The sequence below is a fragment of the Mobula birostris genome, chromosome 23 (assembly GCF_030028105.1).
Source record: "Mobula birostris isolate sMobBir1 chromosome 23, sMobBir1.hap1, whole genome shotgun sequence".
Lineage (NCBI taxonomy): Eukaryota > Metazoa > Chordata > Chondrichthyes > Myliobatiformes > Myliobatidae > Mobula > Mobula birostris.
The window spans coordinates 48653241-48665404 of NC_092392.1; the positions used below are offsets into that span (position 1 = coordinate 48653241).

The window sequence follows — 12164 nt, forward strand, 5'->3', positions numbered from 1 at the left end:
AAGGGAGGCCAGCTATGTGGTCACATTCAAATGCATGTAGTCTGAAGTCATTGAGTAATACAGCATAGAAACAGGCTGTTTGGCCCATCTTGTCCTTGCATACTGCCTGCTAGACCCAGTTGTCCACGTTTGGCCCATAACCTTCCCAAGTCCTGCTCCTCCATCTGCCTATCCACATGACTCTCAAATGCTGCAGTTGTACCCACCGTGACCACTACCTCTGGCGGGTCATTCCAAGTACTCACTGTGTAACGAAGTTGCCTCTCACATCTCTTATCTCCTCCTTCTTGTATCTGTGCCCTCTAGTCTTGGACTCCACAGTGCTGGGGAAAAGACTGTGTCTATCCACCATATCTATATACCTCATAGTTTTATAAACTTCTATGAGGTCTCCTCTCACTGTGCTCCAAGGAATAAAGGCCCAGCGTGGCTAACCTCTCCCTAGAACTCAGGACCCCTAGTCCAGGCACCATCACCGTAAGTCTCTTCTGCACCTTCTCTGTCCTGGCAATGCCTTTCCTGTGACATGAGTGTCAGTGAGTTACTGAGTCTCCTGTCCTCTCTCCATTCACCACCTTTAGGTTCTTCTTTTCAGCTGGACCTCTGCCTCCAAGAGTCTGTATTGCTGTTCTTTTCCCCTACAGGAAAAATATCAATAAGCTTGAAAGGGTACAGAGAACATTTACAAGGATGCAGGTGGGATTTGAGGATCTGAGTTGTAGGGAAAGGTCGGACAGATGAAGGACTTCGTTCTCTGAAGTTCAGGAGAATGAGGGAAGTTCTTGCAGAGCTACACAAAATGATGGGGGTTGCAGACAGGTGAACGCATGCAGGTTTTTACCACTCAGGTTGGCTGAGACTGGAGCTAGAGTTCATGGGTTAAGGGTGAAAGGTGAAATATTTAAAGGGGAACTTCTTCACTCAGAAGGTAGTGCAGGTCTGGACTGAGCTGCCAGTGGAAGTGGTAGATGCAGGTTCACTTGTAACATTTAAGAGAAGTTTGGATGGGTATGTGTACAAGAGAGGTTCAGGGGGATAGGGTCTGGGTGCGAGTAAATAGGACTAGGTCACCTTAAACTAGATGGGCTGAAGAGTGTATTTCTTTGCTGTTTCACTGGTAGACCTTCCAATCCAGAATGCCTTACAATCTCAGTTGATCACCTCTTGTCATTGAATCTGCTCGTCATTCTGAACAAACCAGACCCAGTTCTCCTTGATAGAGAAAACAGAAGACTCAAAAATTAGAGCACATTTTGGCACACACACCATCTGCCGCACAGGTTTCACAACGCAAGTTCTGATGCAGGGGCAAAAGAGACCAAGGTGACTGGGGGCCAGGCTCTGCATAATGGGCGTCAAAGCTCACACCTAATTGTCAGAGTCAGGTGGCTGAAGTGTAACCCAGGCCACAGCAGGTGTGACGAAGGGTGGTGGATGTGGCCCGAGCGAGGGGTGGCTATGTGGGCTTAGTACGTGGCTGAGCCAGAGGTCGGAAACATAATTCCTACGTGGCTGCTGCTGGGGAATTGGAATATTATTGTCACATGTACCAATATACTGAGAAGAGCTTGTCTTGTATATTGTTCATACAGACCCAAATCATTACACAGTGCATTGAGGTAGGACGAGGTAGAACAATAATAATTCAGAAATGTAACAGCTACAAAGAAAGTGCAGAGCAGGTAATGGTGAAGCAGATTGTGAGGTCAAGAGTTCACCTTTACCTTCTAGGGAATCATTTGGTAAGCCTTATAACAGCAGATTGGAAGCTGACCTTGAGCTTGATAGCATGTGCTGTTAGATGTGTGTATCTTCTGCCCGATGGAAGAGGGGAGGGTGGGTTATTGATCCTGCTGGCTGCTTTACTGATGGGGTGAGGAGTACAGTCGGAGCCTGTAGAGGGGAAGCAGGTGTCCGAATGCTGGTGGGGGTGCGGCCAGGGCGTGGAAATGTGGACGAGGTGTGAAGCCAGTGTGGGGAGTCTATGATGTCGGTCAGGTGCTGGAGCTAGGGTTCAAGGGCCAGCTGAGGGGCTGGACGAGGCTGAGGTGGAGCCATGCAGGCTCAGAGTGTAGCTAGAACTGGGAGCGGGGCATGTAGCTCAGGTGTGAATCCGGGGCAGGCGTGGAGCACCCTCAGTAAGAAGATGGGTAGGTGCGTGGCCAGAGTCCCAGCCAGGGGTTTGCGGCCAGGGCTAGAAATGGGGCCCAGTGGGTTCTGGGCTTGGTGACTGGAAGTGAGACAGTGGGCACGGCCTTGAGCTTGTGTGCATGTGCACTTGCTGGGTGACACAGCACAAATACTCACCCATTTGGCCTGTTTGTCTGTCCTGAAGAACACATTGGGGGAGTATACCAGTTAAGTCTCACTCTGCAGAATACAGAACCTCAACACCTACATTCATCAGGGCTGATTTTGAACTTGCAACAATATATGAAAACATAACACTAGCCGGTCAGCCAACTAGCAGTCCACACTTCACTCAAGGCTTGTGTTTACTGAAGCTAAGAGCGCTAAGACGCTGGATTAGCTACCATCATTTTCTGTCAAAGTAGTTACAATAATTTGGTGACCACTGGGGTATGGAGTTAGGTGTTAAATAAGAGGCTTACTTTAACAATTCTCAGGTCTGAGGAGTTCAAATTTTAGTCAATAATTTAGGGATGGATGGTTGTTGAAACTAATGGGTAACCACTACATTGTCGTACCAATTATTATGGGGCACTAATGCTTCTCAGGGAAGGAAATCTGCCAGCATTACCTGCTGTGACCTTTAAGGGACTCCAAATGCCAACTATGAAGTTAACTCTAAAATGCCCTCTGAAATGGCTTAGCATCGATTTATTGGGATGTCAAAACAATGAAAGAATGCGGCCAGATAAGCAACCCGGCATTGGCCCTGTGCTCTCAGGTCACGTCTGTCCCACTCTGCTTTGTAAAATCCTCCTCACAAACACCTGGGAATCGGTGTCTGAACTGGGAAGACTGTCTGTCTCACCAGTTCGTCAAGCAGTCGCTTGGCATTATTGCACTCACAGAACCATCTCTTTATAGGCAATGTGCCAGACTCCCTGGTTACAGCTGGCAGGGAGAAACCCGCCAGAATGGGTGCCACAGTGGTATACAGGCAAGAGGGGTAGCCTGGGTGTCCTCTACATTGACGACAGATCACATGGCATCAAAGTTCAAAAGTTCAAAGTAGATTTATCATCAAAGTACATATATATGACACTATATATAACCCTGAGATTCATTTTCTTGTGGGCATACTCAATCCAATAGCCATAATAGAATCAAAGAAAGACTGCACCAACAGGGTGGATAATCAGTGTGCAAAAGACAACAAATTGTGTAAATATAAAAAAGATAATAATATTAGTAATGAATAAACAATAAATATCAAAAACATGAGATGAAGAGTCCTTGAAAATGGTCAAATGGAGCAAGCACAACTTCTCTTGCCTAACCACCTAATTTCCTCCCTCACCTGACGACCATGTGGTTTCCATGTTGAACAGCAGTTCAAAGAAGCAATGGAGGTAGCAAGAAAACAGTGATTTGGTAGCAGCACCAAAAGACCGGAGCTGTAAGACAGGATCAGTAGGAGGCAGTGAGAGAATCTACATGAGGGATAAACCTACAAGACCTTAACCTCACCACCACAATCTGTCACGTCATGGCCCACTGTATCCTTGACTCTATCATTAGAGCATCAGGCATAGGAGTAAGATGAGGCTATTCAGCCCATCGAGTCTGCTCCAACATTGCATCACGGCTGATTTATGATCCTTCTCAACCCCTTTCTCCTGCCTTCTCCCCATAACCGTTGATTCCCTTACTGTTCAGGAACCTGTCAACCTCTGTCTTAAATATACAGAATGACTTGGCCTCCACAGCCATTTGAGGCAATAAATTCCTGGCATGCCAGGAGATTAACCTGGTACAATGAAGATGCAGAAATGGTATGAGTCATACAGCATAGTACAGACTTCTGACCGAAGTCTGTGCTGACCTTCAAGCACTATCCCTACATTAACACTATTCTCCTGACTTTTTCGATGTCCTTTCTCAGATTCTACCCCACCCACATATTGCGGGTGAGTTTAAGTTCTTTGAGATGTGGAAAGGAACCAGAACATCCAGGCGAGACCCATGTGGTCTCAGGCAGTGTATGCAAACCCTATTTAGCTGCTGAGGTCAGGGTCAAGCACCGTCAGATCACAGCCTAGGACTTGTACCAAGGATCAAGACTCTGGTTCTAGTATTTTGGTCCGTTTGCTTTCTCACCAGTTCTGCTTTATTTTCAGTTCTGAATTTTCAATCACCCTGTGAAAAGTTGACTTGGTCATGTTATTTATGTCAACCATTGTAACACTGTTCCAGCATGTCTTTCTATACTTGTGGTTAGTTTACTTGAAATAGTGGTGCTGCTGAGGCCAAACCTTCAACACCAAGAAATAGTCATAGGCATAGTCATACTTTATTGATCCTGAGGGAAATTGGTTTTCATTACAGTTGCACCTTAAGTAATTAAATAGTGAGAAAACCTTAAATAATTAAATAGTAATATGTAAATTATGCCAGGAATAAGTCCAGGACCAGCCTATTGGCTCAGGGTGTCTGACCCTCCAAGGGAAGAGTTGGGAAGTTTGATGGCCACAGGCAGGAATGACTTCCTATGATGCTCTGTGCTGCATCTCGGTGGAATGAGTCTCTGGCTGAATGTACTCCTGTGCCCAGCCAGTCCATTATGTAGTGGATGGGAGACATTGTCCAAGATGGCATGCAATTTGGACAGCATCCTCTTTTGAGACACCACAGTGAGAGAGTCCAGTTCCATCCCCACAACATCACTGGCCTTACGAATGAGTTTGTTGATTCTGTTGGTGTCTGCTACCCTCAGCCTGCTGCCCCAGCACACAACAGCAAACATGATAGCACTGGCCATCACAGACTCAGAGAACATCCTCAGCATCGTCCGGCAGATGTTAAAGGACCTCAGTCTCCTCAAGAAATAGAGACGGCTCTGACCCTTCTTGTAGACAGCCTCAGTGTTCTTTGACCATGCAGTGAAATGTCGCAGCAATACAAAGCCTTGTGAAAAAAAACACGCACACGGCACCCTGCGATACAGATCTCTAAACTTAATACCACAGAGATAACTTTTTATGATTCTAACATTACGATTTCACACAACACCATCTTTCTAAGCTCATTCTATTTTAGTAGAACAGAAATATGGCTGCCTGGTGGAATTTCCCAACATCAGGATCGATTCTTGTATTGATTTCAGAAAGAAGGAAGTGACTGCACTGACGAGCAGTAATTGCTGCAGTCTGGGAGGAATTGGTCAGTAGTGGAGGTTGATTTGAGGGATGGGAAATTTGTTATGAGGAAAAGGCAAGAAACCCTGTTGTTGTTAAGAAGGCTTATGGTGTGTTGGCATTCATCCACCGTGGGACTGCGTTCAAGAGCCGTGAGGTAATGTTACGGCTGTACAAGACCTTGGTCAGACCCCACTTGGAGTACTGTGTTCAGTTCTGGTCACCTCACAACAGGAAGGATGTGGATACTATGCAGACAGTGCAGAGGAGATTTATGAGGTTGTTCCCTGGATTGGAGGGCGTACCTCATGAGAACAGGTTGAGTGTACTTGGCCTTTTCTCCTTGGAACGAAGGAGGATGAGAGGTGACCTAATAGAGATGTACAAGATGATGAGGAGTATTGATCGTGTGGATAGCCAGAGGCTTTTTTCCCCAGGGCTGAAATGGCTGACATGATGGGGCATAGTTTTAAGGTGCCTGAAAATAAGTACCGAGGGGATGTCAGGGGTTAGTTTTTCACACCGAGAGTGGTGGGTGCGTGGAATGCACTGATGGTGGATACGATAGGGTCTTTTAAGAGCCTTTTAGATAGGTACATGCAGCTTAGAAAAATAGAGGCCTATGCACTAGGGAAATTCTAGGCAGTTTCTAGAGTCAGCACAACATTATGGGCCAAAGGGTCTGTAATGTGCTGTAGATTTCTATGTTCTATATATGTTCTTAACCCACTGGTACAGCAGCCAACAGAACTGCTGCTTGGCACTCCAGAGACCTGGGTTTGATCCTGACCTCTGGTGCTTGCTCCCTTTGTGGAATTTGCACTTTTTCTGTGGTCCATTTTCCTCCCACATGCAAACAAAATGTGCGCGTTGGTATGTTAATGGGCCGCAGTAAGTTGCTTCAGGCTTGCAGATGGGTGACAGAATCTGAGAGGAGTTGATGGGAATGCAGGGTGAGTAAAGTGGATTGGGTAGGTTTAGTATAAAACTGGGTGCTTCGTGGTCAGTGCAGACTGGGTGGGACTGCTTCCTTGCTGCGTCTCCCTCTCCCTTCAATTTTATATCCATAAGACGTAGGAGCAAATTAGGCTATTCAGCCCATCGAGTCTGCTCCACCATTCCACCCTTTATCATCCCTCTCAACCTCACTCTCTTGCCTTCTCCCCGTTACCTTAGACGCTCTTACTGATCAAGAGGCTAACAACCTCCGCTTTAAATATACCCAATGACTTGGCCTTCACAGCTTCTGTGGCAGTGAATTCCACAGATTCACCACCCTCTGGCTAAAGAAGTCCCTCCTCATCTCTGTTCTAACGAGACATCTTTGTATCCTGGGGCTGTGCCCTCCGGTCCTAAACTACCCCACAATAGGAAACATCCTCTCCGCATCCACACTATTAGGTCTTTCAATATTCAATAGGTTTCAATAAGATTCCACCCCCCCCCCCACTTCATTCTTTTAAACTCCAGTGAGTACAGGGTCACAGGTATCAAACGCTTCTCATACATTAACCCTTTCACCAGGATCATTCTCGTGTCAAAATTCCTCCGGCATATGTAAAAGATTATAGTAATAGTTACAGTAATCAGATTCAGATAATTACAACAGGATTCTTATAACCATCTTCCCCTAATCGTGAAATTCTAAGTTTTGCTGCTTCTTGGGCATTCACTTAACTCATTTCAGTGAAGCCAGCAGAACACAAACTTAAACCACTTTTTAAAGTGCATTATTTTCTTTTGGATTTGAGTGAAGCACAGTTACTCAGGCTGCAGCTTGGTCTTTGTATTTAAACAGCGGGAGAAACAACACATTTTGGTTATCTTTTGCTTCAGGCCTGATGGTTGCAGTAAGATACATCTTTGTAAAACTGAGGCCAGTGATAGGAAATCCCTTCGGTGGGTAGTAGGTCACATTTAGGCAGCTCCCAATGCAAAACTCAATTCCAAGTAATTTACCATTGTATCACGTAACTTTGGTGAAACTGTTTTCCTGGCAAATTCTTCTAGCCAAACAGGATACAAATATAAGGAGAAACTGTCTTTCACAGGAATGTGAGAAATAGTTAGTAGGAAGCAAATCAAATGTTGCAGCGTAAAGTAACTCAAGTAAAATATTATTTTTCTGTGTGACTAAAACTATTAATTGTATTAACATTGTGCTTAACTGTATTTGTATGCCTCATCATAATGCTCTGTTAGCTGTATTTCTACAAAATCTTTAGGGAACCTAACAAAGTCTATGTTAATCTAGGTTAATCAGAGGCGACTATCTCTTTTATTAATCAAACAGACTCTTTGTCTATATGTCTGTGTTGCATTTTCTCAGGCGTAGAAGTATTTTTGCTGTTCTTGCACTGCTCCCATCATGCTTTTGGACTGACTATCTTTTGGCCTTTGGTATTAACCCTTGGTAAGTTCATTTTAATAGTTCTCTTACCTAGACCTTCTGAGGTGCTTTAAAACTAGCACAGCCTTCTCCCATATCTGCATTGTGAGAAATGTTAGGTACACAGTGGAGGTTAGTTCCAAAAGGTATTTGAATTTTATAGCAACCTTGGTGTGTTTGCCCATTAGTGTCCGTGTGGACAGGAGAAACGGGAAAGGATTGACTGACTATGATCCATCACATCTGCTACTTAGATTGTGGCTATCAAGATACTTCCCACCTTCCTTTACTGGGATGAAGAGATGTGAGAGACTGCAGTTGCTGGAACCCGGGGCAAAATAGACAATCTGCTGGAGGGGCTTGGTGGGTGGAGCTGAGCGTGTGTGCGGCACAGGAGGGAGGGGGTGTAGAGAAGGAAGGGATTGTTGTTTTGGGTTGAGACTCAGAACGGAGGAGGGAGAAGGCCAGCGTAAAGAGGAGAGGGGGATGGGTGGGACAGAGGCTTGTAGGTGATGGGCGAGAGCAGGCGGGCTGAAGGAGCTGGAGGAGTGGTACCCTCTTTGGTCTGCCATCACCTACCAGCCCTTGACTTACCATTTCCCCTTGACTTCCTTCAGACTGACTACTTACCTCTCTGATGCAGAGTCTGAACTCAAAATGTCGACAGTCCCTTTCCCTGATCCCGCCCCAGCAGCCCCCATCACTGACGCTGCTCAGTCTGCTGACTTCCTCCAGCCCGTTGCTTCCTTTGCTCAAAGAAAGCCCTATCTGGACCCGTGACCAGTAGCTTACTCGAAGACCCCCATTTTAAGGGGAGTCTGAAGGGAGGAAGGGGAGAGTGACTGACTGGGGCGAGAGCTGCAGAGATGGAGGACCACGGACAGGGTTACCAACTGAGAGAGAGAGAGAGAGAATGCAGAAGAGGAACTAAACTACTGAGCACAGGCAGAATTGTGGAAGTTGTGCTTGAGGCCGTGAACCATGCAGTGAAAAGTCTGCAGATTTTCAATAACAGAGCCAGTTTAGGCCAGTAAAAATAGTGTCACGGATTAAACAGACAGGATATGGACAACTGTATTAGATTCATAAACCAGCATTAATCAGTAATGGCTTGTGTCCGTGGAAGAACATATTCTTATCAGTAGGAGAACATAATGGCTCAGGAATTTGTTCATGTGACATCACAATAAGAACAGATAGCATTTTACATTTGAAAACTGGCTTAACCGAGGGAGGAGGATTTTTAGACGCAGGACCACGATATGATTTATAAATCTTTGGTGGAATCTTCCTTTGTCATATACTCTTTCTTCCCCAGTGTGGAACTTCTCTGGATGATGTCAGTGGTAGGGCAACACAAACATTACTTGTTTTGGATTGTCAGCCTTGGTTGTCTGATGAGCGGCAGTTTTTATTTACTCACGGAATGACTTGAGCTGTGCTGCCGCATGCTGTTCAAAGAGCCAGCACTGGGAGGGCACTTCTCTGAGTACCCCAGGTACAACCTCGCAGTTCCCTTGATTCCTTTGCTGTTGGAGGTGGGGATCTCGCCTGCTTAGGTTCAGTCGAGGCTGCCGTGGAAGATCTCCGCTGCATCTCAGTTTCCGACTCAGTCCTGTGCCAGGGATTTTGGGCACCTTTCACAACCAGCACTGGCTGATCTGGAGGATTCTCTGGACTAGTTTGCTGGAATGAGAGGGATTAATGAGACACTAAAGAATTTGGGGCTGTATTCTTTGTAGTTTCAATGAATGAGGAATGACCTCATCCAGACGTAGGAGATTGTAAGGTATTAGGATCCTACATAATGAGATGTTTTCACTGGCTTGAGAGACTGCAGCAAGAGAACACGACTATAAGAGGCCAGTCATTTAAAACTGAGCTACATAGAAAAATGGTAGCAGGTTTATTATTGTCATCTGTGACAATGCATTCCACAGATTCACCACCCTGTGGGTAGTTTATCTGATTTCAGAGAACCTGATTTCTCTGTGAGTAAATAAGAAGTGTTTTTAATGAGTCCAGCAAGATTGGAAATGTGACAGCAGACAGACTTGTGAGGTGAGTTACTACTGTCAAAATCTGAGGAAGTTTTACATTGGATAAGAGCACTTGTATAAATCACAACAGCGTTTATTAACCAGTTGCTCATGCGTTCTGCACTATTTAAGGAGGCAACGATATAATGCACCTCTGAGACATTGTATTGGTTGCCTTTCTTTTTTATTACGAACACAATAATGAGGCAGTTTAGTGCATTGTTCCAGGAATAATAAATCAGCTGGCACCTCTAAAGAATAGGCAGAGGGTAAACTGGAGAAAGTGTGAAAGCTTTGCTTCGATTTGAGAGCCCACATTTCATGTTATTGTCTAAAGAAATTTACAGGAGGTAATGGATGGTAGAGGACACAGGAATGTGAAATAGATGTAATTGCTGGTCAAATTATGGTAGTTGTGGATTTCATAATTCCTTAGTGTAGTAATACTATCTATCCCTAATAAAATAGCCTTAGATCAGATCTAAAATACCCTCTTGCCAGTCACCCCTCAAGTCTCTGTCAATGAACTAGTAATGTAGGGTATGCTTGCCTTGAACACAAGACTCAAGAGATATTTATTGAGCTCTAATCAGATTGTTTGATTTTATATGTGGCTCCAGAGGCCGCCATCAACATTATCTACTGTAATCAAACCAACCCTTGGAAATCCAATAACCTCATCTGTCTTCATTTCCGTTGCTTTTGTTCTTCAGGTGAATAGTTCCAATGTTTGGAACCTAATCTCGACATCACAGACATAAATATACTCTGTATATTTAAGGTTTCTTATTACATGCATTGACCAAACTCTTGTTTTGCAACAACACTCAATCTTACAACTGCTTAGGTCCAGATTACAGGAAGGTTGTCATTTCCATTTCTTTAAGCAGTTTGTATTGAATGTATTGTACATCACTGTTTCTTTACTGTTGTTGGGTCAAAATCTGATACCCTGATCCAGAAATGTTATTGGAGCTTTGTCTCCATACAAACCCCCAGATGCTGTTTGCTTACCAGTATCACAAGTACCTGGGGCTGAGTGGTAAATGTAGACACCCATATCCCTTAAGTATCACAATTTGTATTTGATTTTTAGACCATAAGATATAGGATGCCCTACTATTCAAGAACTTATCAACCCCCACTTTAAATATACCCAAAGGCCTAGCCTCCACAGCCGTGTGTGGCGATGAATTCCTCCGAGCCACCACTAAAGAAATTCCTCCTCGTCTGTTCTAAACCAACCTTTTTTGCACAGCAGACCGGTTGAATATTGACAATATTCTTGCGGACCGGCCGGTGGGGGGGGCTTGTGTTAAAAGTAGGGTTAAACTCACCTCAACATGTCTTTTACAGTTAGGGTTGCCAACTTTCTCACTCCCAAATAAGGGACAAAAGTAGCAGTCAAATCCCGGGACACTTTACCCCAGGAAAGACTACCATGACCATGAAGCCTTGCGCGGGCACCTGTGTGCGCATGCGCGTACGTGCCGATTTTCCCCCCACAAATCAGTTTTGCCTTTATCTTCCTGACTATACTGTACATACATTATTTCTGCTTTATATAGGCTGTGTATTTATCATATCATTCCTACTTTTACTTTATGTTAGTGTTATTTATTTTCGGTTTTATGTGTTATTTGGTATGATTTGTTAGGTTTTTTTTTGGGTCTGGGAACGCTCAAAACTTTTTCCCATATAAATTAATGGTAATTGCTTTTTCGCTTCACACCATTTCGGCACAAAAGGTTTCATAGGAACGCTCTACCTTAGCAGGGGAAATACAGGACAAACCAATTTAGCCCAATATACAGGATGTCCCGGCAAATACGGGGCAGTTGGCAACCCTATGTTCAAGTTCAACAGTGCGTGACAGGGAATGAGGAAAGGTGCAGCTGACTCATATTGTTTCCTCACGGCCTGGTAGCACATGCTTTGCGGCCCGGTGGTTGGGGACCGCTGCTGTAAACAGCCATCCTTCTGAGGCTGTGCCTTCTGGACCTAGTCTCCCCCACTATAGGAAACGACCTTTCCACATCTACTCTATCTAGCACAGGGGTTCCAAACCTGGGGGTCCACGGACTTCTCGGTTAATGCTAGGGCTTTCAACATTCAAAAGGTTTCAATGAGATCCCCCTGCATTCTTCTAAACTACAGCAATTACAAGACCAGAGCAATCAAATGCTCCTCATACATTAATTCTTTCATTCCTGGAATCAATGAATTTTATAATCAGTTCATACTTTTGTTTTGGCCATGCAACATAAAATTGTTTTTCACCGGTTGAAACTGCTTTTACTTTCAATAAGTGATGAAGAATTGTCCTGGGTCTCCAATTAGTTCAATTAGAAACTATTATGCTTACATTACATATGCACCAACAAAACACAAATTAGTTCATCTACATTATAT

General features: G+C 44.5%; 1 protein-coding gene across 3 annotated transcripts in view; it reads left to right on the plus strand.

Annotated features, from left to right (window-relative positions):
• The window catches only part of ptpro (protein tyrosine phosphatase receptor type O), a 164866-nt gene that overhangs the window by 128001 nt on the left and 24701 nt on the right, over positions 1-12164 (plus strand). For 2 of the 3 annotated variants that reach the window (XM_072241183.1, XM_072241181.1), the window contains one exon: positions 7654-7737. The exons of the other annotated variant lie outside the window; for it this stretch is intronic. In XM_072241183.1, coding sequence (XP_072097284.1) covers positions 7654-7737 — 84 coding nt within the window. The remainder of the gene's footprint in view (positions 1-7653; positions 7738-12164) is intronic. 3 annotated transcript variants of the gene reach the window in all.